General features: G+C 47.0%; 12 protein-coding genes across 12 annotated transcripts; 4 read left to right on the forward strand and 8 right to left on the reverse strand.

The window, feature by feature from the left end:
• Positions 1 to 348: 348 nt before the first annotated feature.
• Positions 349 to 2,571, forward strand: MCYG_05590 (conserved hypothetical protein; the record flags this gene model as incomplete). The annotated part of the gene is made up of 9 exons (XM_002845675.1): positions 349 to 495; positions 714 to 836; positions 863 to 1,097; positions 1,323 to 1,419; positions 1,476 to 1,590; positions 1,656 to 1,772; positions 1,847 to 2,015; positions 2,094 to 2,328; positions 2,400 to 2,571. The coding sequence occupies 9 exons, from the start codon at positions 349 to 351 to the stop codon at positions 2,569 to 2,571; spliced, it is 1,410 nt and encodes a 469-aa protein (XP_002845721.1).
• Positions 2,572 to 3,107: 536 nt separating this feature from the next.
• On the forward strand, positions 3,108 to 5,058 carry MCYG_05591 (FAD binding domain-containing protein; the record flags this gene model as incomplete). Its single annotated transcript, XM_002845676.1, has 4 exons — positions 3,108 to 3,698; positions 3,767 to 3,843; positions 3,869 to 4,827; positions 5,045 to 5,058. 4 exons carry the CDS (start codon positions 3,108 to 3,110, stop codon positions 5,056 to 5,058), a joined length of 1,641 nt encoding a protein of 546 aa, XP_002845722.1.
• Positions 5,059 to 5,594: 536 nt separating this feature from the next.
• On the reverse strand, positions 5,595 to 7,917 carry MCYG_05592 (pre-mRNA-processing factor 39; the record flags this gene model as incomplete). The annotated part of the gene is made up of 7 exons (XM_002845677.1): positions 5,595 to 6,466; positions 6,497 to 6,930; positions 7,038 to 7,057; positions 7,129 to 7,186; positions 7,360 to 7,463; positions 7,541 to 7,756; positions 7,849 to 7,917. 7 exons carry the CDS (start codon positions 7,915 to 7,917, stop codon positions 5,595 to 5,597), a joined length of 1,773 nt encoding a protein of 590 aa, XP_002845723.1.
• A 334-nt stretch (positions 7,918 to 8,251) lies between these two features.
• MCYG_05593 (conserved hypothetical protein) lies at positions 8,252 to 8,960 on the forward strand (the record flags this gene model as incomplete). The annotated part of the gene is made up of 2 exons (XM_002845678.1): positions 8,252 to 8,842; positions 8,919 to 8,960. The coding sequence occupies 2 exons, from the start codon at positions 8,252 to 8,254 to the stop codon at positions 8,958 to 8,960; spliced, it is 633 nt and encodes a 210-aa protein (XP_002845724.1).
• Positions 8,961 to 9,244: 284 nt separating this feature from the next.
• Positions 9,245 to 12,078, reverse strand: MCYG_05594 (molybdenum cofactor sulfurase; the record flags this gene model as incomplete). The annotated part of the gene is made up of 3 exons (XM_002845679.1): positions 9,245 to 11,694; positions 11,805 to 11,851; positions 12,050 to 12,078. The coding sequence occupies 3 exons, from the start codon at positions 12,076 to 12,078 to the stop codon at positions 9,245 to 9,247; spliced, it is 2,526 nt and encodes an 841-aa protein (XP_002845725.1).
• Positions 12,079 to 12,666: 588 nt separating this feature from the next.
• Positions 12,667 to 13,330, reverse strand: MCYG_05595 (conserved hypothetical protein; the record flags this gene model as incomplete). Its single annotated transcript, XM_002845680.1, has 2 exons — positions 12,667 to 13,191; positions 13,256 to 13,330. The coding sequence occupies 2 exons, from the start codon at positions 13,328 to 13,330 to the stop codon at positions 12,667 to 12,669; spliced, it is 600 nt and encodes a 199-aa protein (XP_002845726.1).
• A 701-nt stretch (positions 13,331 to 14,031) lies between these two features.
• Positions 14,032 to 14,514, reverse strand: MCYG_05596 (uncharacterized protein; the record flags this gene model as incomplete). The annotated part of the gene is made up of 3 exons (XM_002845681.1): positions 14,032 to 14,285; positions 14,345 to 14,417; positions 14,479 to 14,514. 3 exons carry the CDS (start codon positions 14,512 to 14,514, stop codon positions 14,032 to 14,034), a joined length of 363 nt encoding a protein of 120 aa, XP_002845727.1.
• A 639-nt stretch (positions 14,515 to 15,153) lies between these two features.
• On the reverse strand, positions 15,154 to 16,705 carry MCYG_05597 (PAP2 domain-containing protein; the record flags this gene model as incomplete). Its single annotated transcript, XM_002845682.1, has 5 exons — positions 15,154 to 15,839; positions 15,896 to 15,907; positions 15,970 to 16,460; positions 16,546 to 16,572; positions 16,638 to 16,705. 5 exons carry the CDS (start codon positions 16,703 to 16,705, stop codon positions 15,154 to 15,156), a joined length of 1,284 nt encoding a protein of 427 aa, XP_002845728.1.
• An 807-nt stretch (positions 16,706 to 17,512) lies between these two features.
• MCYG_05598 (uncharacterized protein) lies at positions 17,513 to 18,368 on the reverse strand (the record flags this gene model as incomplete). Its single annotated transcript, XM_002845683.1, has 2 exons — positions 17,513 to 17,919; positions 18,023 to 18,368. 2 exons carry the CDS (start codon positions 18,366 to 18,368, stop codon positions 17,513 to 17,515), a joined length of 753 nt encoding a protein of 250 aa, XP_002845729.1.
• Positions 18,369 to 19,337: 969 nt separating this feature from the next.
• On the reverse strand, positions 19,338 to 19,989 carry MCYG_05599 (conserved hypothetical protein; the record flags this gene model as incomplete). The annotated part of the gene is made up of 2 exons (XM_002845684.1): positions 19,338 to 19,371; positions 19,445 to 19,989. The coding sequence occupies 2 exons, from the start codon at positions 19,987 to 19,989 to the stop codon at positions 19,338 to 19,340; spliced, it is 579 nt and encodes a 192-aa protein (XP_002845730.1).
• Positions 19,990 to 22,232: 2,243 nt separating this feature from the next.
• Positions 22,233 to 23,135, reverse strand: MCYG_05600 (conserved hypothetical protein; the record flags this gene model as incomplete). The annotated part of the gene is made up of 1 exon (XM_002845685.1): positions 22,233 to 23,135. The coding sequence occupies one exon, from the start codon at positions 23,133 to 23,135 to the stop codon at positions 22,233 to 22,235; it is 903 nt and encodes a 300-aa protein (XP_002845731.1).
• A 258-nt stretch (positions 23,136 to 23,393) lies between these two features.
• Positions 23,394 to 25,543, forward strand: MCYG_05601 (nucleolar GTP-binding protein 2; the record flags this gene model as incomplete). The annotated part of the gene is made up of 4 exons (XM_002845686.1): positions 23,394 to 23,491; positions 23,557 to 24,301; positions 24,490 to 24,531; positions 24,674 to 25,543. 4 exons carry the CDS (start codon positions 23,394 to 23,396, stop codon positions 25,541 to 25,543), a joined length of 1,755 nt encoding a protein of 584 aa, XP_002845732.1.
• Between the last annotated feature and the right edge of the window lie 968 nt (positions 25,544 to 26,511).

The raw sequence follows: 26,511 nt of genomic DNA on the forward strand, positions 1-26,511 counted from the left end.
TACGATATGTTCTTCTGTTCTCGAAATAGCTATATCAACCGCTTGAGGGACGCACCAACTCAGCTCTCCTCCACTCAGCTTTCCCAATAACGTAGCCCCAAAAGTCACGCAGCTAAGACACTCTGCCGCAGCAACGCAGCTGGGCCAAGGCTTGCCCGGGGTGAGGTTTCGTAGTAGTAGCAATTCAAGGGTCCACTAGCATTGGGCCCATTGATAAGAGCGGTGGTATCCATGTGATGGAGAAGACGAGCAGAGACAGAGAGACAGGGAGACAGGGAGACAGAAGCTGAACGAATTCTGAGGCTGTCCATCATGCACTCGGAACCACCAAGCAAGCACATCGTCACAATGGTGATTCCAGTTCTCCCGTCGTTTTCAAAGCTGGCTTCGGCTATTGATTCTCGTGGCTGGAGCTGGCACTGGTATTATATTGTATACCTCCTTTTGGCATGGCAGACAGTACAGATACTGTGGAAGTTTTGGTGGAAGGCGCCGGTATGCATAGATCAGGCGAAAAAAAACAGACCCTCTTGATGCTGACGGGCCGTTCAGTCCAATGTCAAGATTGCAGCATATCCAACACCTTTCGGGAGGTTTCTGACTGCGTTGCATATGGTATTTGACTCTGGAACGCTCCTCGAGAAGGCGTATGAATCGGTATGTGTATTCCACACTGTTGGTGCAGTACAGTTGTTGATAAGTATTAGTCCCAGGGCAAACCGTTTGCCATTCCCATGCTAGATCGCTGGATAGTCTTCGTTTCAAACCAGGACACGCTCAAGCAGCTGGATCGTGAGCCTGAACATGTATTATCGCTACAACAAGCGCTGCATGAGGTACGCCGTGAGAGCTCTTTCTCCAGACGTTGTTGAAGGAATATTCGCTGAACTGCGATGTGCGACAGCTCGCGTCTACGGGGCCAATATTAGGCCCTCATCAAGTAAAGATAGAGAACAAGGGAACCCAGAGCGAAGTCTCCCGTGTCGTCGTTGGCGTGTTGAAGAACAAGCTCCGTTCAAATATTCCTTTGATGAGTGATACCTTGCGAGAGCGCGTCAGGAAAGCGATGACTTTAGAGATGTCTCCGCTATCAGACGGTATGCATTTACGAAGGATGAGATACGATATTTACGGATCATTTTCTAACATTAAACACCAGATGCATGCGAGAAAAATGAATGGAGACCGGTACGGCTTATGCCAGTGCTCCTTCGCATCTTTACCAGTGTGAATCTTCTACCCTTGGTTGGCGAGGAACAAGGTACGTATTGGTGTTTGTCTGCCTCCATCAAGGCTAGCAGGTAAAACTGACAGGATGACAGCCGACCGCCCTGAGGTTTACGATGATGTTATGAACTTCTTCTGGAGCTGTGCGCGGGCTTTCCCCGTAGTGGACATGATGCCAGGTTTCCTTACTCCGTCAGTTATAAGCCCTGGGCTACAAGGCCAATACATTGAAACTTACACGTCCATAGACTCGTTGGTCCGATTGCAATGGGCTGGGGTGTAACCAGAACAAAAGTGTACAATCTTCTGCTCTGGCATACCACTCGGGCCCTTGAGAACAAAGACTCAGGCAAGGAGAAGCAGGTATGCATGGCCTTCCTCTCTACATAGTAAAATGGGAAGCAAGAGCTAAATAAATAAATGTCTAGCATGCCGGGGGACATGTCGCCCAATGGGCATCAGAAATAACAAAACTTCGAGATGCAGCTGAAGTGGCAAAGATATCACTTGGTCTTTTGTTTGCCAGCGCATTTCAAGTGCCCATGGTAGGTCAAGGCAATAATGCAACTGCAACCCTCCCCGGTGTCACCATCGATCCAATACTGAAGATCCAAAACAGGTGGTTCAGTTCTGTATACATAGGCTGTGCAAGCACCAGGAGTACAGCAACAAGCTCAGAGAGGAAGCTCAAGAGTGTGAAAATCTCTCGTTTGGTTCCATGAACCGAGAGATGCCTTATCTGGACAGCTTCATGAAGGAGACATCTCGTCTGAGTCCAGGCCCAATCGGTAAGTTTGCCAGCCCTTCCTCCGTTAACGTGTGTGACTGAAGGAGCTGTATACCTAATATAACATTCAACTGTACAGTCAGCGCCCCTCGTACAGTCATGGTCCCGTACACCATGGAGGATGGCTGTCACATCCCGGCCGGTCACTGGATTGCTATACCACAGCTCGCCCTCATGCGAGACGAAAAAATCTGGCTGGACGGCAAGGAATTCAAGGGATTCCGCTTTGTTGATGAACAGGGCGACGCATCAGAATCTCGCTTCACCCATCCAAGCCATGAATTTCCATTCTGGGGTTCTATAAAGCATGCCTGGTGAGTTTTCCATACGTTTTATCCGGACTTTCGGACTTGGCGTTCACATAACTGACAAATATAATTTTTAGTCCTGCACGCTTCTATGTCTCCGTCGTCATCAAGATGGTCCTCTCGCATCTCATTCTAGACTATGAATTTAAGCTAGAGAACCCGACGGCAGCACCGTTCCTGACCTTTGGGAAGGTCAGAGTGCCCAGTCCCTTTATGACCCTCCTGGTGAGGAATCGCTCGAGAATATAATAATACGTATATAATATGCAACTGGGGGTTCAGCCCACCCGCGGAGACCCCACTCATGACCAAGATTCCGAAGGATTCTCTCCTCTGCTCCTCACTTGTCATAGGCCCGGGGGGCTTGTTATTGATTTACATTATAGTTCATGTAAAACTTTCTGTAATTTACTTTTTGAAGGATGAAAGTTTAGACTTGTGGAGATTAGAGTTTACAAGGCTGGAACATTAAAGCACATGCTTGCAACCTTATTTTTATTCCTTTTTATGACGCACTCTTGGTTGATATCGCAACGATAGGTGAAGGGGGAGGGTGTTTTATATGTGAGAGATAAACAAGGGTGGGCTGAGCTTTGCTATAGCTTTGTTGGAAGAGGACCTGCAGGCAAGGGCCGTTGGCTGGACGGGTGAGGGACTTGTCATACAGGAACGGAGAAGCTACGTCCGCGTTCTTTGAAGGGGATGCGCTGCCTCCCTCCATCGTCCTGCCCAGCCTGACGAGAACGCTAGAAAGAGGAACGGACAGGACACTTAGGACAGCCAAGATGGTCTCTTCCGCTGCTGCAACGACACTCTTGTTTGTTGTCGTTCCCCTCCTCTTGTTTGCTATGCGCCGTCTCCGAGGCAGCTCGAAGGAGCTCAAGGAACCCGAGCTCATAGTTCGCTCATCGGAAGCTGCTATACGGCTTAACAACCTCCTTGCGTCAGCTTTGCCTGAGGATGTTGTTGTCCTCCCCAAAGATGCTACCAATTTCAGAAAATCAATGAACACGTACTGGGCCCGGCAGGAGTGTGAAGTTGTACCAGCGTGCGTTGTCAGGCCACAGAACATCAACCAGCTCTGCACGGCTGTCACGATCCTCAAGCGCGAGTATGACAGGCGAAGAAGCCAAGATGGCGAGAAAGAATGGATCAAAGCCAGTGGTTTATTTGCCGTTCGTAGCGGTGGGCACTCCGCGGTCTCGCACGCTGCCAGCATCGAAGACGGCGTGATGATTGATATGAGCTTGTTCTGCGACGTGACGCCCTCTGAGGACGGATCTAGCGTTGTTATCGGTGCAGGAGCTAGATGGGGTCCAGTTTTCGAAATCTTGGCCGCGCAGGGCCTTGCTGTTGCTGGTGGAAGAAACTCCCATGTAGGGGTTGGCGGCTTGACACTGGGAGGTATATCTTGCTATCCTTCTGTTATCTATGCTTCACATAGTTACCACCAACTGAGCCTAAGCTAACCGAAACAAACGATATTGTTAGGCGGCATATCGTTCTTCTCCCAGCGAATCGGTTCGGTATGTAACAATGTTCTCAGCTACGAAATTGTGCTCGCGTCTGGAACCGTCGCCATAGCCTCACCAGCTACCAATCCTGACCTCTGGCGCGCCCTGAAAGGCGGTGGTAACAACTTCGGCATCCTAACTAGCATCACCCTTCGTAGCTTCCCATCCTCCGACATATGGAGTGGCTTCCTCTACTTACCCTCCAGCGGTGCACAAAAGGCCCTCCACGCCTTTCATGAATTTGTCCACAGAGCACACCCTGAAAATACTGGCGTTAGTTACGACCGTTACGCATCTGGTCCTATTGCTTGTTTCACCTATCTTCAACAACTTGGTATACAGGCTGTTTCCGTGAACCTCGTTTACACAAAGCTCCCCGAGAAGAAGAAAAAATGGCCTGAGTGCTGGGATAGCTCTGGTTTCAAGCCCCTCTGGCGCATCTGGAGCACCTGCAAAGTCCGTTCCCTCGCAGACGCCTGTGATGAGATGAATTCGCTCAACCCTCCCGGTAGACGCCAAGTTCTTGCTACCACAACTATCAAGAACGATATGGCCACTCTGCAGGCCGTCTACGCTGCCTATAAGGATGCAATCGCCCCTATCAAACAAGCAAACATCAAGGGTATGTCGTGGACACTTGTTCTACAGCCAATGCTACCAAACTGGGCTGGTGACGGCTGTGATGGGGGCCCTTTCGGATTGTCTGATACTACCGAACCTCTTGTCATTGTTTCTTTTACCGTCAATTGGATTGAGAAAAGTGACGACAAGCTCTCTGAGAAGTTGACTCGCGAGGCAATTGAGCAAATCGATGCTGCTGCTACCGCTAACGGAACGGGCCATCGGTATCGATATATGAACTACTGTGGAGACTGGCAGAAGCCATTTGAAGGATATGGAGAGGAAAACGTGAAATTTTTGCAGGGTGTAAGCAGGAAATATGACCCAGAGGGCTTGTTTCAACGAGGTTGCGTAGGCGGGTTCAAGCTTGGTATGGAGGATAGCTGAGTTATACAGCCTGCTTTGCACGCTATATCAAAAGAAACACCACCTGTTTACAGTATAGTATCTAATATATTGAAATACCAGTCTCCAATCTGGACAGAAAGGATGATAGTGAACAGTTCGAATGGGATAACGAGTATAAGCTACATGGTTGTTATACTAAATGAGTAGAACTGCCTGGCTAACCGTTATAACCGCTATAGATCTGCGCTACTAGCTACCTTGTCTTCCCTTTAGTTTAAGCTTAGAAAATGCCTCGGAGAAATCTCGGTGGAATGGCAGATAGGGGATAGAGGCCAAGCGAGGGTACCTTAAGTTTTAAATCATCAGGGACGACTTGGAAGAAGTTTGGCCTGAGACCCCCTTAAAGTGTCTGCAGTAATTGTATTAAGCCTCATAGACGCCGGTTTGGGTGTCTTTTGGTTCAATGGTTCTCCATACCAGAATCGGCTTATTTCTTTGAAGAACCCCTAATGCTCTGTTGAGAGCTGTTTAACAATAATAGTGGTGACAGTACTTATATAGTGCACTTGATACTCGTTAAAAAAGTTTAGAGTTAGTAAAAGGCTGGAGTATTACCACAGCGTTACAGTGCTCATAAATGATTCGGCTACAGTTAAAAAGAATTTTAATTATTTCCTTGCTACCAGGCTGAATAAAAAAGGAACCACCCAACCTACTAAGCATTCATCTTATTATTACAAAGACTAACTAAATAACATTGCATAGAGTTGCGAACAAGTGGGCGTAGTATCACGCTGTAGGTGCCGGGGCAGACATGTCGGATCTGAACGTAGAGTTGGGGCTGTTTTGGCTGATCACAAGTTTGTCTTGTGTCTCCTTTGAGAGAGATGTCTTCATGACCGACTGAACTGATAGTGGTCCATTCACTTCGCGGTTTAGGGTCATGTACTCTTTGGCCGCTTCGCTGGAGCCCCTCTCCAGCAAATAAACCATGTAAAGGTGAAGAAGTTCCTTGGCTGCCTCGGCTGGGAGTGTGCTTTTATTGCGGATATCATCGATAACCTGTTTAATGCGTTGATATTGTGCAGGTTCAGTTTCAGCACTAGTTGGTTGTTCCAGCTCAAACATAAGATAGCTTGTCCAGAAAGGACGACTGTCAGGATACCAGTGCTGATTCTTGCGGAACACCTGGCGAGCCTCGTCAGATGTACCCTTGACTCTCCACAGGAGTTTTGCCCATTCTGCTACAAGAGCTGCTTTTGTCTGGATATCGCACTCTGCGGAGTCAAGTTGGGTTTTGTAGATCTCAATTGCAGCATCTAATCCACCATGGCGACGTGATAAGTTCGCAAACGATATTATAGTTTCAATGTGGCCGGGAATAGCGAGCAGAACTGCATTGTGAATATCCTTGGCAATATCGACTCGTGAAGCCATTTCTTCAAAGTAGGCATAGTGGAGTCGGATAGCCGGTCTGGATATAGGCACATAGAGGGAACATGCCTTTTGGTAGATAATCCTAACTTCTTCCTCCTTTCCTTCTTGGCCAGACATCCAGGCTGCGTAACGCATCCAGAATTCGTCATAGTGTGCACACGTCACCAGACACCTCTCGTATAGGAACTGGGCGCGAGCAAAGGAACCCTCTGCTTCCTCAAAATCTAAATATTTTCTCCAGTTTGATAACTGACCTTCATCGAGTTCGGTAACGTGGAAGTAGGGCCTTTTGATTTCAGACTCATAAGTCCATCGTTTTGTGGTCTCAGTTTGGGTGCGTGAAAATATCTCCAGAAAATGGGCATCAGCTCGGAGTCGAATGTCTCTCTCGACCTCGGCTTCGCTTCTTGATCCAGGAGGGACATTACCAGCCGCATTTTCTATCTCAGCTCGGAATTGAGCCAGAGTTTCAGGAGGAACAAGTTCATTTACAGGCCGAGTTTGAGCGAGTTGCCGGTATCTTTCAAAATACCTTGCATACTGATGCATTGGTATCTGGATGATCGTACCAAGCACAGCAAAAATCTTATCAGGGCATTCTACGCGCTCTTCGAACTCAAGATATTTGTCCCAGAACAAATGTGACAAGAAATCGAGACCAACGCAGCTGACACCTCTCTCAAAGAGCCTAGAGTAAGCATATTAGTAAATATCTAGTCTAGAAGGAAGATAGGGGAGGGGGTGGAGGGGAGGGAGACAAGAGGGAGGGCGGAAAGGGGTGGGAGGATGTCAAACATGGCATATGCATTTAAAATCTTCAAAGTAGGGTGCCGAGTCAGGTCAACGATTAATAGATGTAGGTTTAGCTATCTCAACCGTGCGTAACATAGGAGAAGGATTCCCGAACAGTATCCAAGATGTAGTGTGCGAAGAGCAAAGGAAGCCTGAATCTTATGGGTGAGAAGTAGTTTCAACGAAACTAAGGTGGCAGATGACTATCTCACCCATATAAGGAACCTTGATAATATCAATCTGCCCCTATGACCTCAAGATTGCGAACGATTCACGCACTATGTCGGTATGGTTATAGGGAAGGGTACCAACATATTATACTTACTCTCGAATAATATCGGTGTCGTGTGAGGTTTCAACTTTGAAAGTGCAGTAATTCGTCCATAGGTCGACTGAGTTCGTAATGCTAGCCACTCCGCGTTCATATACCTATTAACAAAATAGTGGTGACGTTAGCCATTAAACGCGGTTTAAATAGATAGGATACAAAAAAAAAAAATCCTAACCATTTCGGCAGCTTCGGTACCAGCGATAGAAAACTCTAGGTCCGCATATTTCTTCCAATAACCAAATAGCAGGGGAAATTTGGCAAGGAACCGGTCGTATACAGTTCTTGTAGCTGTGATGGCCTGGGGGCTTGAATTGCGATTGATTCCGCCTTCTTGGCTCTCAGCCGCACGCACAAGTTTCTCCCATGCCTCGAAACTGTCGGTGTCTTCAAGCTGTAGCAGAAATATGTTAGTAAAGACAAGTATGATGGGATGATACGGCATTTCCGCGCGAAGACTTTGACGGATGGTAAAGGGGGACTTACCACCTCCGCATAGAGCTTCTTCAGCTCTTCATTTTCCTCATCGGTCCCGCCAAAGAGCAAGTCTGCCATTATTTCTCAACAGTGGTAAGGGTGGCGTTTTTCGACGGATAACCACAGAATCTAAAACAATACAGTGCCGTGAAGCTCTTCCTCTTTATAAAACGAAGCTGCGCGTGTTCAGCGTTGAAGTGAGAATTGAACGTCAGAGCGAGAAAGGCAAAAAAAGGCGGGCAACATACTGCCGGATTACATAAGCCAGATAGTAAAGTCATGTGACCTCAAAAAAAAGGTTGCGCAAGTTGAAGGTCACAAAGATCTGAAAGATGTTGAATATCAAGTTACAGCTACAATCACTCCAAAAAAGCGAGCACAGCCAGAGTTTGCATTCTCCCGCAGACACGCAATGGCGGCACAGTCGGCATTTGGCCTTGTTGAGGGGCTCCCTCTACGACTTAGGAATTTTTTCGCCCGTTATCCACCACAATTCTACTCCTCACAAGCTATACCGAAATCCCTACCACAGCAAGAATCGTCAGCGGGCGACTCCGAGTCCTCCGCGGCCCTAAAACCTGCTCCAAGTCCTTTTGCTTCACGGAACATGAAAGTCAAGTTGTCAAAGACCAAAGATGCCAACTCCTTTTCATACACAGACTCCTTACTCCGATCTCATCCCAATGGGCTATACCCTAACCCATTTCTTCCCTATAAAAACCCGGAAACCGGTCGGTGGCGAGGAGCCGTTATATCACTACGTCGACAAGCAGAATTGGTTAAATTGGGTATCAAATACGGCGTGGAAGAGCTATTGCCCCCAGGACGGAAATCAACCGAATATAAACAGGCAAGGCTTATTGAGAAGGGTCTCAGGGTCAAGGGTACCGGTATTGGCCAGAAGGTCAAGGGCCACAAGTGGGAGAGAGCGATGAGAGGAAAATTGGAAGACAGGAAGAAGGCTATGTTGGAGATGCCGGAAATGATCCGGTTGTGGAAACAGGTACGATTCCCCTCTTCTGACTCTATTTCAATTCTCAGTTGGTGCATTAAAGTAACTGATACTTTTCTTTCTATAGCGTGGTCATGGTCGTGGCTGGAAGAAGTATCCCCGGGCATAACCTCCCTTCTTATATGGCTGGGAAAGCCTCAATTGTAACTCAATGTACTATATTTTGGAGTTTTGGTGGTTAAGAGGCTGTTGTACCTCTTTTGCGCAGCAATACAAGCTTTGCATTAGCTCTCTGAATTATTAGATATTTTATACACGGAATTTCATGATATTCGTGAACCTGCTTGGTGTACAAACGTTAAATATTCCAAAGAATCTCCCACCCTTGATGTTGCAAGATACAAAGACCAACTCCAATAAAATTTTGTAAAAATGGAAAGGATAACATCATTATCAATCATAAACTGGCGTCACTAACTCACCCGCTCTGAGTGTTATATGTCTCTCTTCAAATTTTTCAGATAAACAAACATGCCTACCAAAATATACCTTCCCGTTAACCTTCCTGGTCTTAGCCAGGGTAGAAAATGGCTCATCACTGCGTGTGGCAGTGTGTTGGTCAATGCAAATCATTTGACACCTTTGACAGAGTCCGAGTGTATCAAAATTGATGCCTCCAACTCGGAATCCAGTCCATAATTCTTCTATATATGGTTGTTCAGATGGAGTTGATGAACAATGTGCGGGCGGTGGGTTAGATGTAGCTGTGGCAATGTTCTCGCAAACAATAACATTAGCACGGAATACATCTGCTGCAACAGTTTTGGAGGTAGAGTTTGGTTTCCCTGAAGATTTTATAGTTTCATTAACCTTGTTGACGCTCGAACGGGATATAAGGAGTATAGGACCCTCATTAGATAGGAGGATGGGGCGATTTGACCCGGAGGCAACGGCTTCAGGAAATGACCCAGGTATTTCATTCGTGGGACTGAAAGGGCGCATATTCCTTTTTGCAAAATTTTGAGATGTTTTTGAAAACCGGGCAGATGAATGGTTCTTTTGAGGGGGGAATCTTGCAAGCATGCAAGGGACACCTAGAAAATTAGAGAAAAATGACGAGAGTCGATCAGATTTATACACTTGCACGGAGACTCTATCTCCACAAACGGTTGACTGTTGCCTTGTAGAATTATTGTAGAGCTGTCCTTGTCCTTCAGTAAGATCGGTGGACTCAACAGATAATGGTATCTCTATCGTGTTCTGACATGATCCTGAGTCTGGTAGTGTAACTCGCAATGTACGTCGATGGAGATCTATGACTGGTCGTATGAGTGCCATTTTTGTGTATCGTTTTTGGCTCAGAGCCACCATCGTTCCTTGGTGTATCAAACACCACTCTCTGTCCCAGGCTAGTCCCTCTGGCTTGACTTCCCATGCCATCGATTCAGGGACAACGAACGCTCCGCAGCTCTTTATCGGGTAGACACAGAGCTTCTCAATAAAAAACCGCGAGGGATACTGTTGAACAGAAGGGACAAAGGTGCCATGATGAGGTGCAGTTTCGCTAACTATGCATTCGTCAACGTAGAAATCTCGGATGAACCCGAGAAATATATCAATATCTTTTCTTGACGTCATGGCACCTAAACTAACACGTAAGCCACCTGTGGGCTTTCCGGCAATGATATCGTTGTCGTCTCCGCAGCGTTGTCCGGCGCTGTAGTTTCGTTTCATCTCTTCAGCCTGCAACCCAAGATAATACGCCATCCCTCCGGGATTGCATAGTGTCCCCGAGCGGATCTGAATATTATTGACAGCTGCTAGCTTCTCTACCTCCGACTTCCGAATCCAACCACCAGTGCTGTCCTTCAAATTAAATGATACGATAGGGCCCTGGAGTGCGCGATCTGTATATGCACCTGGCCCCTTGTATATTACACATACTTTTGTACCATTTCCATGCTCCAATGATGAAAGCCCATCGTATAATATCTTAGCCATATCCCTAGTATGACGAGATATGTTATCCATGGAGCAGTATATGCGTTCATGTACATCAAACGCAGAATGTAACGCAATGATATTATGAAAAGGCAAGGTGCCATCTTCAAGCTGTTCATGGAGAGAAGAATCTTTTTTGGCATGGCACTCTTCCCCAATGGACAAGACCATTCCAACTGTTCCTCCACCAAAGTACTTTCTGTTCTGAAAAAGATGGCTCGCATCTTTGCGAACGATGAGAGCTCCAAGGTCAGGAAATCCGAAGATCTTATAGAAACTGACGACAGTGAAATCTGGGGTGCGGGTGGAATCACTGAGGTCCAGGGAAGATGTAGAGGCAAGTGACGCAGCATCGAATAATGTGAAGGCCTTCCTTTTTCCATCAATGCTCGTGCAAGCGCGAATGTCTTTGCACCAACCTAATGGCAGCCGACGACCGGTCATATTGGACTGGCCAGGATACGCAAAGAGGACCGGCCGGACAGACTCTAAAGTATCATGCTCACTTTTCAATCTCTCAATCCACTCGTTTACCTCCTCGTCACTAACGAAGCACCTGCTTCCCTGATCGGCCATGCCTCTAGCACCAACCAAGCTGGTATGAGAGTCAACATGGTACCCGTACCAGAACCCTTTTGAGTCATAATCCCGAAGGCTTTCTGCTACAAGTTTGATTCCAGCGGTTGCATTGGCCACGAAGATAACATCGAATTCTTCCGCCTTTGCGTTGAAGAAACGTAGAATTCGTAGCCTTGCATCATCAATTAGGCTAGTAGATAACTGGGAAGGTGAAGAAGCAGAGTGAGGGTTCCCAAAGAGATTACTCGTCAGACGCTGCGAGAAAGCCTCTATAAGAGACTTGGCATAGAGTGTTGTCCCAGCATGATCGAGATAGGTTGTATCTAGGGATAAGATGGTTAGCATCAAAGCCCAATATAATAATATTTAGATGGCGAGACTTAAAAAAGAGGATGACAAAAGAGCCAACAAGAAAATAGATTGGTATACCAACCTTTTAACAAAGGGTATTCATCGGCTCGGATCTTCTCAACAGGCTCCCTATATAGGAGGGAGTAGCTTCGATAGTGACATCACTATAAGTGGAGCTTGAATTATTTAACATTATTCAAGTATTGAAATGCAAGACATAAAAAAGAGTTGGACGAAAAGTATTTAATATATACAATAGAAGATAGATAGGAGGCAAGCAAACCAAAGATGCATGTAATCTGCGAGCTTTCTCACCGTTGTGTCTACCTAGGTAGCTTGCAAGCTGCAAGTTGCATCGCGGAGCTCTCCGAAAGTTGTTTTAGAGGATGATAAGGAAAGTCACGTGGTGATAATAGGTGTGCAACCTTTGCTCTGTTTACACTGTTTGCAACATTTGACCTTAAATCACGTAATATATTGGTAACTGATTAGTCATGATTTCCTTTCAAAGCAAGAAAGCAGATGAAAAAACCGAAGGAAAAAGATATCAAATGGAAGATGATGAGCGTATGGAGATGGAAGGATGTCTGTCTCTCAACTTAGACAATCAAACAGTTTATATACATGAACATAGTGCGCAGCAGGTAAAGTCAGAGGGAAGAGAAAAAGCATTCGTCAATCATTTCTGCATCAGAGGAAGAATATAGAAAAGGTGTGTTAAATATCAAAGAACAAGGAAATAGAACAACGCAAAGATTGAGAAATATGTCCTGTCCGCCTGGTTATTGTCGGCGCAAGGTTGTTTGCTGACGATATGACCGGTTACTCCCCCTTTCTCGCTCACTGTCTACCCAGATCTACCAGCCAAACCAGTTCTATCCGCCAGAGGCCTCCGTCGTCAGTCATCAAGTCAAGAATGCAAGGAAATAAGGAAGGACCCGAGCCTAGACATGGTACGAGTTCCGTCTTCCAGAGCTGCTTCGATGTCTGTGGTGGCTGCTTCGTCGGCTAGAGTGGCTTCCTCTGCGCGATCGCTTCTCGTGGTGCTCTTCATGGTGGGAGATGAAGTATGCGAACACGGCGGTCCAGAAGAACGAGATGATGTTGATGATGCCGAAGGCGAAAGAGGCCTTTAGCATGGAGCATACTTTGTTAGGGTCATTGGCCAGCGGGTTACCCTGTTGCTGCCCGTAGTACCCAAAGGGTCCCAGGCTAAGGAGGAACTTGCTGCGTGAGAAGTTATTGCAGTTCTCGTTGGCGATGTCACGGAGGAGGTAGACACCAGCGATCAAGGAGCCAAAGAAGCAGAGGTCGACAAACGAGACAAAGATGGCTGAGCGTTTTGTGTTTTTGAAGCGGAAGAGGGTTTCGAGGACCCAGACGCCGCCTAGGACACTGACGATGAAGAGGACAAGGATATATGTCGGGGTGATGATGTTTGCCTTGACGAAGCCATCGATAAACCACGACTGGATGGAGAGGGAAGTTTAGTACCTGCTGGGCTTGTGGAATCCTTAACGCTGGTCAACTTACGAGCATGCCAATTGGCGGTATCAGAGTGATCAATTGGCCGATTCGCCAGCAGATGAAGAAGATGCTAGAGAACATTTCGGTCGATGCGACTTGCAGACCCTAACCCTCGCCAGCTGACGGGAAACTCGGGCGCAGTACAGAGTGGGAAAAGAATATATTATCCAAACAAGCTGTTTCTATCCGAAGCTGCAGCCAAGCGGAGTAAACAGAGTGAAGATGTAACAGTTATCTATGAGCTTCGTATGCAGGACTGTTGGACAAGATCGACAATGCGAGTTATCCGGAAGATATAAACAAGATCGCAGAGTTCCACGTCACCGTAAGCCCTGGCGAGCGAAGTATCTAAGTATTTATCGCCTGGCCAACCCTTGCATTCATGCTGGTCCACCATGTACATAAATAAAATCTACCTGAGGCTGGGAAATGAAAAAGAAGAAAAAAAAAAAAAGATGGCGGGGCGATTGGCTGCAGCTGTCATGGAAACCGGCTGAGTTGCCAATCAGCATTCCAGCTTTCTACACGGATGGATTCATGGCTTCTGGTGAGTTTTGTTGGCAACGGCGGTTGTGGGTTCCGTGGCTGCTTCAGGTACAACCTACTTCCATCCCTACATAGTAGATAGCCATGGCTTCGAGAAGGTCAGCATCTGAAGGTGCTTTTATTCAGATTCAGAGCCTAGTGCCCGTCGGTTTCGACTATCTTGAACATCATAAGAGAGGAAAGTTGCCCATTTCTGTGTTTTCCAAGCTCCAGGAAGAAACATGTAGAGACTTTGATTAACATTCATTCTCCTCCTTCACCACTTCAGCCTTGACGGCTTTCCTGGCCTTCTTCGTAGAAGTAGTTGGCTTGTCGGCGGACGGTTTATCCTCGGCGCCAGCTTCGTCCTTGACCTCCTTGCGCTTTTTTCCAGCAGCTTGCTTTGTGGCCTTGTGGGGAGTATTCGGCGGAGTGGAAACCTCGTCAGTCAGGGCTCTCGCCTTCAGCTTGATGCGAGCGATGCGGTTTCTGATAGCTAGGGCATTGTATTCTATAGACAAGGCGTTAGACGTTTCTCAGCTAACTCTCTAACCCATGGCCTTGACTTACCGCCGCCCATCATCTTAGCGACGGCTACGTTGTCTACTTTTGTATTTGCGGTTGCTAGGATAGAGGCGAGCAGCTAGTTCATCAACGAGACTGGTTAGTTTTGGCATTTGATCCGGCTTCGAGAACGAGCTTACCATGGCATCAGCCTTGTCATCCCAAACGACAGGCATATTGAAGTCAGAGAAAAGCGGATGTAGAGTGAGAGAAATGGTTCAGTGCAATATGATTGTAGAGTATCTTCGGCTTTGTAAATCAGATTCAAGTTGAGAAGAGGTTGAGTGGAAAGTAAGAAGGGAGTGAGAAGCTGGATATTTTCGATTTTTATAAGGTGAACGCCTACGGAAGTTCTCTGGAAGTGAGAACACATTTAAATAACACACAAGTTGCCCGGCTACCTAGCCAGCCATCGAGGCATGTCCTACACATAAGGAACGGTAACCATTGATATATTAGAGAAGCAATCTGGAGATCTTATAAGCTGCTTTATGCAAAAACTATCAAGTCATGGTATCATAGCGGATAGTAAAGACGAGTTAGGTTGCGGGTACTGCTTCAATTCGCTGCGATCCGATCCAACTGAGAACAAGCGCCAGTATCTAGGGAGAACCACATATTCTGACCTCATACGAGGCTCCAAGCAAGAAGAAGCAGTAGCGGAACGTAAAAGGGATTAGTATAACATTAGTCGGGAAGTCGACACGAACATGAGACATAGAGGTAGAGAAATAACAAGAAAGGTGACTGGTGAAGGTATCGTTGTGAAATGTTGGAGAAAGAAGAACATGACGTTGTCATTGCAAGAACAATCCTTATGACTTGACCAGAGATGCAGGGTGGCGCTCAAGGGGTGGGCTGCTAGACGGCGTTCTATGATCGGGAGGGTGATAAGCAGTGAATCTGGGAGCAGCATCTGAGCTTGTGTCGGCCACTTGGTGGTGTCTGGGCTCGTATTGTGTCTGCTGCATCTCATAGCCTTCTGACTCGCTGCTGGACGCAGCGTAATCCGCATCCGCGAGCCGTCTCCGCCTTTGGCCCTTCTGGTGTTCAAAGGGGTTCATAAGAGCTGGCGTGGACTCCGGTACTGCCTGCGGTTGATCTTGAGCCGCGTGCGCAGCCTGGTACTCTTCATCCGTGCGAGGAACAAGCTTCACCTGATCATTTTCGTACTCGAGCAGTCGACGACCAGTATATATCGGAGGCTCTGGAATGGACCCCCAGGTGCGGATGGGGTGGGCCCGGCCCTTCTTCCAGGGTTCTGCAAGGGAGGGGAAGTACTGGCGATATGCAACCCAGCCGCAGCCGACTCCCAGCAGTGAGCCAGAGATGACGTCGAAGGGATGGTGTCGAGCATCCATGATTCGAGATACAGCAACTAGCCCTGCAGAGAGAGTAGGCACCATGACGATAAAGGCTTTCCAGACTTCTCCACGGCTGTCCATAACGTGCAGTTTTCCAGCAAGGTACAATGATAGATAGAAGAGGCCGGCAAAGGAAGCTATATAGAAGTTAGAAGAGTTCGGAAGTGCTTATCTTCTCGCCATTAATACGTACAGCTGCTATGTCCTGAAAAGAAGAAAAGTTAGCAAAAGACATGCTTCAATTGAGTGTTTAGGTGTGCACTATACCTGATGGGAATGAACGGAATCCATCCTTTAGTATCTCATGGTTAGTCTGGGTGCAAATCGTGTAATTTGATAGCCCAAACTCCGGCTGCTCGAAGCTCTTGGGCTTGCACCGATCGATCAGATCCGGTCGAGGTTTACCGCAAGCATTCTTTAATGCGCCCGTGATAACGAACGCCGCTCCCTGGGCCAACGCAAGTCCCAGAACACCACAGTTCAGCTCCCAGAGCCTGTCCTTGAACCGGTATTTCCCCATCAACTTCCTCTTCCCCGTAGCAATGTTAACTGGTTTGCTGTGAGAGAACAACCCATCTAGAACGATCGTGTAGACGACGATGACGAGGATAGGAAAGCCGCCAGAGATCGCAAGGGCGAGAGGGATGGGAACTCGTTCATGGACGGCGTATGGATAGTGCAGTGTGTAGTTCTGGAGGGCGAAGGGCTGGTGAAATGGTTCAACACGGTCGAGGATGAAGAACCCAATGATGAGCGCTCTGCCAAAAGGAATGGGAGTGGTCAGTTCTTGATTGGGAAATGGGTCGCATGCCTTTGCGCCATCTTGAGAAGCGGGCGACTTACATGAGAATCACATAGTCCGATATATATCTGCAGGCAGTTAGTTGTTTGTTATTATATATCCACCTTGTCTGGCAGACCGCAGCCCAACTCACGATAGGATTATCCTTGCGCGCAGTCTCTTCTTGGAGAAAGGAAGCTTGTTAGGGAGCTGAGCGTCCATGGCTAGGTATAATTTCGAGCCAGGCGCTTGTGTTTTATACGCAGTTGAAGCGGAACTGCGGGCGCAAAGAAGAGAAGCCGGAGGAGAGGAAGAGACGGTGAGGATCGATCAACTTTTACTCTAAGATTAGCATGACCAAACGTCTTGGGATTTCGGCGATGAGGTTGTCTATAATTCTTGAATTCACAGAAAATAATGCGAGCAAGGAAGAAAATATGAAGATGAAAAGAAAAAGCAAAGAAACAGCAGAAAAGAAGGACTTGTTCCAAGTTGAAGCACCTCGAGTGTGGGTGGATATCGGTTTTGCTGGTCATTCAATACCTTTTTAAATCTTTCATTCTTGCTGGGCTGAAACGCTACTTTTTAATTGTTCACTTGCACAGTAGCGACATATCGACTTGTGATGCGGTGAATACTACTGCTTGACTATTATTAACTATCACACTATCCCCATGGCGAGAGGAAACCGGGAGGCCCGCGGACGTTTAGCTGATACAAGTTGCATGTTTTCGCCGCATTCTTCAGGCTGTGAGGGCGCAGCAGGCGCTTGTTCACACTCGGCCATCCCCTTGTTGCTGCAGGACGCGTCATGAAGAAGAGACAGATTATTATCTAGCCAAAGAGTGGCTGACAAGCGTCAAAACTCTACGGTCTAGGCCAGCGGGAAGCTCGTGTGACCGCGTAATGGCATTGCACGACAGAATGAGGCTGGGTTTAAGAGGCGTGAATTTGGAGAATATGATACTATTTTGGCTTACGGTATCACGAAGGAAAAGAAGAAAGAGAGAAAGAGAAAAAAGGGGCCTTCTACCCGTGGTAGACAAACTCGCCCGGTTTCCAGTCGAGACGTCGGTTGCAGTACCACGTATCAGCCTCTGCGGTGCTTGAGTCCTTGGAGCGCCTGCTGTTGTGGTTGATGGTGGCATAGAGGCTGAATCCTTGTTGCTCAAGAACGTCCATGACGGCCAGGAGGATAACCCGGGTCTGCACCGTCTTCGTGCCAACTGCTCGCCAGGGGTTCCCGTGAAGCTTTATCTCGAACATAGTACCCTTCACCTGGCAGTTTTCAACATCTGGACCTAGAGCATCGGCAAGTATCAGTCCAAAGCCTGTCGGGGCATCGACGATGCGCAGTCTATCTGAGTTGTGGAAGGAGATGCTCGTCCATATACATGGCGGCGGAGCTGGCTGTTGATAGCGGAAGAATAAGCTATCTTATTTTTTTGGCGCAGGGTTAGTTAGCACTGTCTGTACATATATCGATGGAGCCAGGGTAGTAGTTAGTAGTGACATCCATTGAAAAACGGAAGAACTCACCGACATGTCCTATATCTACAGAAGCCTTTATAATCCAGCCTCGCAGGTATAGCCCGTCGAGGAGCCTTGTTACCAACCGACGAGCATCCACCTTAGACTCTCCCCAGGAGTGCGGTGACCACGGGTTTCCGTTCAACTTGATCTCAAGGGATTGGCCATATTCACGCGGAGCATTGATGCCCTTTGGCCAACCGGTGCGAACCATCTCTATTATCTGAGGTACCATATGAGCTGGAAACCTCATCAGCCGGATTCGGTCCGTCATGTGCATGGACAGACAGGCGAAGCTGGTCCTCGACTCTGCTCCTGGCACCGGCCTTCTTGCAATGGTGGAAGGGGATGACATCTCTGAGGGGGACATCGATGGGGCCGGACGGTAGTGCCCATGGTATGACCCTGACGACACCACTGATGCTGCGGTCGGTGCATTCGTCTGGTATGGCGGCGCGCTCATTTCTGGCGCCATGGCCGCTCTATCGCCTTCGTTCGCCTGTAGTTCGATCGTCTTCATGCTCTTCTCAATACTGGGGATAGTTATGTCATGATCGTCATATTCCGGGTCGGGTGCTTCCTTTCGATCCATCCTCGAGTATAAACTGCAGTTCCGGTCTCCTTGTATATTTGACGAAGTACCAGTATGATAATATCAAGCAAGCCGGTTCATTCTTCTTCCAGAGGGGCAGCTTAAGTGGTCAAGAAAGCCAGCCTTTCATCTGAGAGTCACCTTGGTACTTAAATACCTTGCATCTGCCATGAAACGGCGCCCTATCTACAAAGTTGGCTGAGGCCTTGCCAGGCGATGCCTTCGTATTCCCACAGGTACGATCAAACTGACTTACGACTACACATGGCTTAGACCCTCGAGCAGCCGTGTCTTTGTACTTTATTCCATGATTTGCTGGCTGTGTTTGCCCTGGAACTCACGGGATTATTATTGGTTTTTCCATGGCAAAAGCCTAGGCTGGCATATCCACAAGTGCTTCCACCAGCTCCACTCTTGCTAAGGAGTTTCTTGCCATAAAGAGGTTCTTGGATCAAATCTACGAGCAGTTTACCAAATGGGTTAATCGAAAATATGAAGGATTTGAACGCACAGAAATCAAGCATTGACAAATACTCCGTATTGATACATGGATTAATCAATCGAGCAGCTATATTAAGGACAGCCATTTCCATCAAATGCTTATTTCGCTTACGTCCGAATTCCACCCTCTTTGGATCAACAGTAGGAATACCCAAGAAAAAATAAAGATCATTAGGGGAAAATGTGAAAGTTCTCGGTGTCATTATTGTGTGAAAAACGTGAATGATCGCTTTACTTTGCGCAGCGAGTGATGTAAAGCCCGATTCTAGAAGCAAGTATTAGCTTTTTTTTTTCTACACTAATCCCTCCAAGTTAGAGGCTAGTAGGAGATCACTTACGGGGGGTTGCCATAGTCCTGGAAGTACTTGAGATTGGTGTTTCCAGCATTGGACATCTTGAAAGCAATTCTCTGCCCAAACGGACAGTCGAAGGAGGTAACAACGGTGGAGGTCCCGGCGGCAAGAGTTGATGTGCCGAGCTCTGCAGCTACCTTTGGTGCATTCTCAAAGGTGGTTCCATCGTTTGCGGGGGCCTCCAGTCTAGCCATGCCAACCTTGCCGTCTCCCTCAAAGGTGTAGGTCCAGGCAGGACGTCCCTCCACGCTGGGGAATAAGAAGACTAGAGTGCAGAGGTTGGGACCTTGGGTAGGAATGTCAAAGTTGAAGATGGATGAGATCGTTGATGAAACTTCTCCGTAGTATGAAGTTCCTTTGGCAACCTTGGGTGCAGAAGAATTGACTGGGATGATCAAATGAGGGAATTCAAATGCTCCAGAGAGATTGGTTGGACAGTTCTTGGTTGCTCGTTCTTCGATGGGCCAGGAGGGGATTGATAGAGCATTGGTGCCCATAGCAAGGCATGCTACCACAGAGAGCCACCTCATCTTTGATGCTGGAGAGTTGTTTGACTTGGGGGATTGGGATGGAAAATGTGCTTCTTGCTTGCTTCTCTAGAGTTGAGAGATTCATGCTCGAAGGGGGTGGCCGGTATTTATAGCCAGAAAACTCCGTGCAGGCAGTTCACAGCTTCCAAAGGTCTATTCAATTGCCGCAAGCGAGAAGCATGTCTTGAACCAAAATCCACGGTAAAGACAATCTCTATGCAGCTTCCCTTGGACGGTTCCATCGCTGAGTTACACTCGACGCCGCGGAGTACTACGACATACTGCTGTGTATGGCGGCATCACATGGTCCTGTCGACGATGGGAAGCTCTGAGACATTCATCGCAGATCCCGCTCTCCACCCTTGCAGCATTGTACAGGAAAGCTGCTTGTGTTTGCTGGTTCACTGCTGATACGTGTGTTTAATCAGTAGATTTCGGCACACGGCCCGCTGCCTCTAGTGTTGAGATGTGTCCACTCGACTTTGCACATCTCCCGGTTCGATGGTGAACAACGGTTGGAATTAGAATCCTTGGAACTGCTACCTGCATCAAGGGCATCCATTCTGCGTGGTAGATTTTGTGTTGCGCTGTTGGCCCGCTGTGCGGGATACCTGCATGGGCTCTTTGCACGTCGATAGGGACTTTATGAGCATGCCTAAAGCCGTATCAATACAGAGTAAATCTGAGTGCCACCAAACATGCTAGGTATGGCGGCCATCGTAAGAGGATGGATAACAATTGCCGAACCAACCTATCCTATAAGTTTCTGTCATTAACTTGAACAGGTAAAGGACATGAAAAAGCCTGCATTTTGATGGATTAACGTTTTGATGGATTAACGAGCTTGCTTCCTTTTCTAAATATAGAAGCTTGTTTTAGAGCCTTCAGACCTTGAAAGGGCTGGGCCAATTCACTGCTACAGCGAATCATACTCACGGCCACCTTAATAATAATAATATAATAATAATAATGGCTAACTACGTTAATAACTACGACTGCTACGTTAAATATGAAGGTCATGGCAAACATATCAGTGAATTTGATAAGGAGTAAACGAGCAACTATCAAAAAAAAACAGGTGAATTGAATGTTTTAGTCATTAAAAAGGCGTGAGTGGGGATGACATAACCCAATAAATCATAAAATATCACATGATATAGTAATGAGATCACGTGGATTATTATATAAGCTAGCATCGCTGGCATTATTATTCATTCACCCTCTATCTTTCACTGGCCGTTCTAGCTATGTTCTTTGATACTGCAGTGGCTATAGCCTAAGGCAGTGACTCGTTGTGGTACGCCTACGAAAACTGGTAGCTCGGTCACTGCTCTCGCACTCGTTCTTCAATAGGTGTTGGTCCTTTGTATAGTTATATCAGAATCTACCACTACACTAAAAGGAGTGAGCCCACACTAATAGTAGGCAGATGTTGAAGTTTGACAAGTTAATACGTCCAATCACGTGATTTGGCATTAAGGAGTTATATAGTACACTAGGTAGTTTCTTTCCTCTCGCTGTCTTCTGTCATCTCTCACGTCTTACCTCTCTGTCTATTCATACTTGTTTACCAAGTCTTTGCATCCCTAAACTATTGCCTGTCAAAACATAGATCCCTAACTCACCGCCACAGGTAGACGGAGAGAAGGTATAATCTCGCTCTTTTCTCATATAGAGCCCTTATTAAGTGAATTACTATTCAATCGAAGAGTATAGAGATGGAGGACCTCAAAGCTGCCGGAAACCTTCCAAAGCATTTAAATTTGAAATACTATATTGCATTATATCAACTATGAAATGTCGTGGGTACATTTTGTCCTGTTTGTCTCCGTCGCCAATGTTAATTGAATTTGGTCACAAGATACTTTACAGAGGCACCGCCAAGCTAGTTGAGTTTCTGTTTTCTTCTTGTCTTTTTCTCCTTTCGTTAGAGTATACTCCTCTGAAGATATGCATGGCGGCGTTATGGAGCGCAATACATTTGGAGGCGATGGGAAGAGAGTCCTCGAAAGTACCCGGATATGGTTATCCAATCCTCAAGGGAATTGCCTAGTAACACAATCAACTCCATGCTTAGCTATATCCCTTTATCATGCATTGCTATCAAATATGTTATGTCGAAGAACGGCTTTAATGTTGATAAGGAAAATCCTGAATTTCGCCCCCATAAGTAAAGAAATCTACTATACATTCAATGCTATGATTACATCACAATATGTCAATGATAACAAATGTCTCGCTTGTTATATTTTGCCTCCCGTAAGCTCCTCGGCAAGTTTCTTGGTGCGTCGCTGTACGGTCTCCCATTTAGTCAATTCATCCTTCGTCTGGTTTCCTAGAACAGCCATGGTAGGAGGAGGACCCAAGTTCCAAATATTTTCTCCAGTTCGGCTCCCGTTGGCCCAGTCGGGGTTGTTATCAATGGGGAAAACACGATCAATCTCAGCGTTGAGTTGCTTTTCATTGACAATAAAAGTCTGTGCATTCAGATAAAGCTCATGGATCGAGTTCACCATATCTTCACGCTTGGCGGCCTGGATCTCCTTAACTTTTGCGGTTGACTGGGCCAATCGTTCCGCTGCACCCGGGTTGGGTAGCACTTTACATTTGACGGGCTTCATAGTCGAAACCGTCGTAGCAGCTGTGAGACGCTTGTCTTCTCGCTCTGGCTGATTCAGGATTTGAGTTCGACGATTCTCTTTGGCATTACTTCTCGCAACCATTCTCCGGTGAGCATTCTTCTTGCGCTCATGCAGCTCCAAAAGACCTTCACGTAAATGCTTCCTCCTGACGTCTGCCATTTTTCGTTTCCATTCGAGAATTTCATATTGGGGATGACCTGGTGCCACCCTTGGAGACGTGTTTGATGGCAGTGGTGTAGCGTCTGCGATGTATGATTCGGTAGGTTTATCGGGTCGGCGGGATGGGAATAGCTCTCGAGGAACAGGCAGGGTGCCTTTAATCTGTGGACGACGGGGGAGGTCTGGCTGAATCGATTGTGGTATATCAATGTAGCTGGGGGCTTCGGGACCGACCATCATGCGAGCAGTCGAAGAGAACAGACGGGATTGAATCCCGGGAGTGGTGCAGGTTCGACATAGTGCTATAGATGACTTCGCACTGCACTCTCGTAGTAGAGACGCCATAGTGAATCAGTTGTGACGAACGCTCGCCCTCGACGTTGAATAGAAAGTCCAAATTCAAACTCATGAGAAAAATGAATCGCAAAGAAGTTTTTACATGGTCCGTGCGTTAAGAAATCTTGGCAAAAACTGCACAAAAATCAAAAATCATTCTTTTTTTCTCTTGAAAAGATATGAAAGAAGCAACAATCGAGGATTTCAACGTCGAAAGCCTCAAACTTGCTCATTCGTAGCAGAGTTTGTTGTTGAATCTCTGCGAAAATGGGTACAGGTAAAAAGGAGGCGTCTCGACGAGAGCGCCAGGGGAAGAATAATGATGGAATGGCCAACGTTCGAACCAAAGGAGAAAATTTCTACAGGCATGAATTCCCTTTTCTATACCCACTACATAATGGCGAAGACTAACCGTCCGGTATGTCCGTAGAGATGCGAAGAAGGTGAAGACTCTTAACATGTTCAAGGATGGGAAAGCTCAAAGAAATGCGTCTGGAAAAATCACAAAAGCTGCATCCTATCAGTCTCGAGACAAGCCAGTTGCCAGGATAGAACCGAATAGGAAATGGTTTGGGAATACTCGAGTCATCTCTCAAGAGGCCTTGAGCTCATTCCGGGAGGCCGTTGCTGAAAAAGCGGCTGACCCTTACCAAGTCCTGCTGAAAACAAACAAACTCCCAATGAGTCTCATCCAAGACGGTCACACTCCAAACGGCCTGAAGCAGCACAAGGCTAAGATTGCCGTTGAGAATGCACCGTTTAGTGACACGTTCGGACCCAAGGCTCAGAGAAAACGGGTCAAGCTGAGTGTTGACACCCTTGAAGGTCTCGCTGGAGAGACGGTAAAGATGCATGACAGCTATGTGGATCGTCTTGAACAAGCAAAATTACTCAGTGGTACATCAGGCGATGCCCATAATGCCGACGCTGATGGCGCAGATGCAGACCTTACCGCCGCCAGAGAACCAATTTTCTCGAAGGGCCAGAGTAAACGAATCTGGAATGAACTGTACAAAGTCATTGATTCTTCAGACGTTATAGTTCATGCTCTGGATGCCCGAGACCCTGAAGGGACCCGGTGTAGAAGCGTTGAGAAATATATCCAGGAGGAAGCGCCACACAAACATTTGATTTTCGTTCTGAACAAATGCGACTTGGTACCAACTAGTGTTGCCGTAAGTCTATACTCCTCCCCCTTCTCAACAATATTTTCCTTCCAAAATCACCTTAAAAGGTGCCATCGCGTTTGTCAAGGCTGCTTCCTGTGCAACTTTTATTGCCGCTTTTTCCAATGGAAGATGGTCTGTTACCGCTATGGCAGATCAATCCCCCCCGTAACTTTGGCTTCTTTCTGAAGTCGAAGTTGACTCGCTTTCGTTTTGAAGGCTTAGTCGAAAAGGGCATGGTGTGTTTTGTTTTGAGTTGAGTCCTGCTTCCACTTTACTGTGGCATAATAGCTGTTCTCTTAGTAACATTTCATATATTCTTCTTTATATCCTTGCTGTTATGATTACATCTTGGCATATTTGACTAATTCCTGGTCATAGGCTTCTTGGGTCCGTACCCTGTCAAAGGAATACCCTACTCTTGCCTTTCATGCAAGTATCAATAACTCGTTTGGAAAAGGCTCATTGATTCAGCTGTTGCGCCAGTTTTCAATCCTCCACTCGGATCGCAAGCAAATATCAGTGGGATTCATTGGCTATCCCAATACAGGAAAATCATCCATAATTAACACGCTCCGAAAGAAAAAGGTGTGCACTGTTGCTCCCATCCCTGGTGAGACCAAAGTATGGCAATACATCACCTTAATGAAGCGAATTTACCTCATTGATTGCCCTGGAGTTGTACCCCCAAGCAATAATGCTACTGAAGAGGATATCCTCCTGCGTGGAGTTGTTCGAGTAGAGAATGTTGAAAACCCAGAACAGTACATTCCCGCAATCCTCAAAAAGACGCAACAATGTCATATTGAGCGAACATACGAAATCAAGGGGTTTGCAGACGCCACCGAATTCCTCAGCATATTAGCTCGAAAGGGCGGTCGGTTGCTAAAGGGTGGTGAGCCCGATGTTAACAGCGTTGCAAAGATGGTTATAAATGACTTCCTTCGTGGGAAATTGCCTTGGTTTACTCCGCCACCTAAATCCGCAGAAACTGGAGATGAGAAAGTCAATGGCCGTGATGGCCGTTTGGGGGAAATGGGATTAAAGAGAAAAATGGATGATGTTAAAGATGATACTAGAGAAGAAACGAAATCTGATGCTGATGCTAGTGATGGTAGTGCGGAGAGCGCTGAACCTGGAGATATGGAGGATGGGTCAGATGACAACGAAGATGAAAGTGAATTCGAAGGGTTTGGAGATTCGGAAAACGAAGATGGGGGTGCTCCTATAAACACAAATCCCAGCACATGAAGCGCATACAAATGGCAAAGCTGACGTTCCCCTCATTTACGGCTTTTTTTTTTTTTTTTTGGTGATTATCATTCGTGGAGTTTCGCATTTCCACTTGTGATATTAGTTGGTATGTGGGCAACGTCAGCCATATATACCCGGTGCCGTTCCGGCCGGCTACCACAGTCTAGCCAGCTTGAGGACAAGCCATGAACAGAATGATACCACCGCCTGCCGGTCTATCACCCGCCGTGGACCGCACATAGGCTCGACCGAGGTTCGGGCTAAATAACCACGAATAAATCCTGGAGGATTACATCTCGAGCGTCCCGCCTCGGCAATGCTTGAGAAGAAGGCCTGAACTGTCAGAGCCCGTAGCTGGAACTAGATTCTCCACAATCCACATCATAGCTGAGACAGAACTTCCATCGAGATGGTACAGCCCTTGTCGCGAGTCAGAAGGAACAGGGGGCTAAAACACGCTTTAAATGAAGTTCACTGCGATTAGTTACGTACAAAGAAGAAAATATAACAATATCCACAAAACGATATGTTTCTCGCTACTTTAGCCTTTTTTTCAGGCACAACTTAGTTGAACCAGACACATAATGCCGTTTCCCTAAGCCGGCTGGCGGTTTGTTGGATCCAGCTTCCAAAGGAACAGCGAAAGCTTAGCCGATCAAGCATTGGATCATGCTCCACCCCTTTTCTACCCCCAGACAAACCACGATATCCGTTCTTATCTAACGAAGGGGCGTTTTGTGGAGACGACACACGCTGTTTGCCGCCGTGCAGTTCATACATAGTATCACCAGTTCAACCGCTTCGGCGGTAGATAACGCATTGTATTTCTCGGTCATTGCAAAAGCTTAATATCGTAAGAGCTGCTGCAGCCGTTAAGGCCTCGCTGGCAGGCCAAGCAAGCCGAGTCCAGAAGAACGTTGAATAAAAAAAACACCCCTGGACAGCCCACCAAAAAAAAAAAAAAA

This window comes from Microsporum canis, genomic scaffold (genome assembly GCF_000151145.1).
Source record: "Microsporum canis CBS 113480 supercont1.5 genomic scaffold, whole genome shotgun sequence".
In the NCBI taxonomy this organism is placed as follows: domain Eukaryota; kingdom Fungi; phylum Ascomycota; class Eurotiomycetes; order Onygenales; family Arthrodermataceae; genus Microsporum; species Microsporum canis.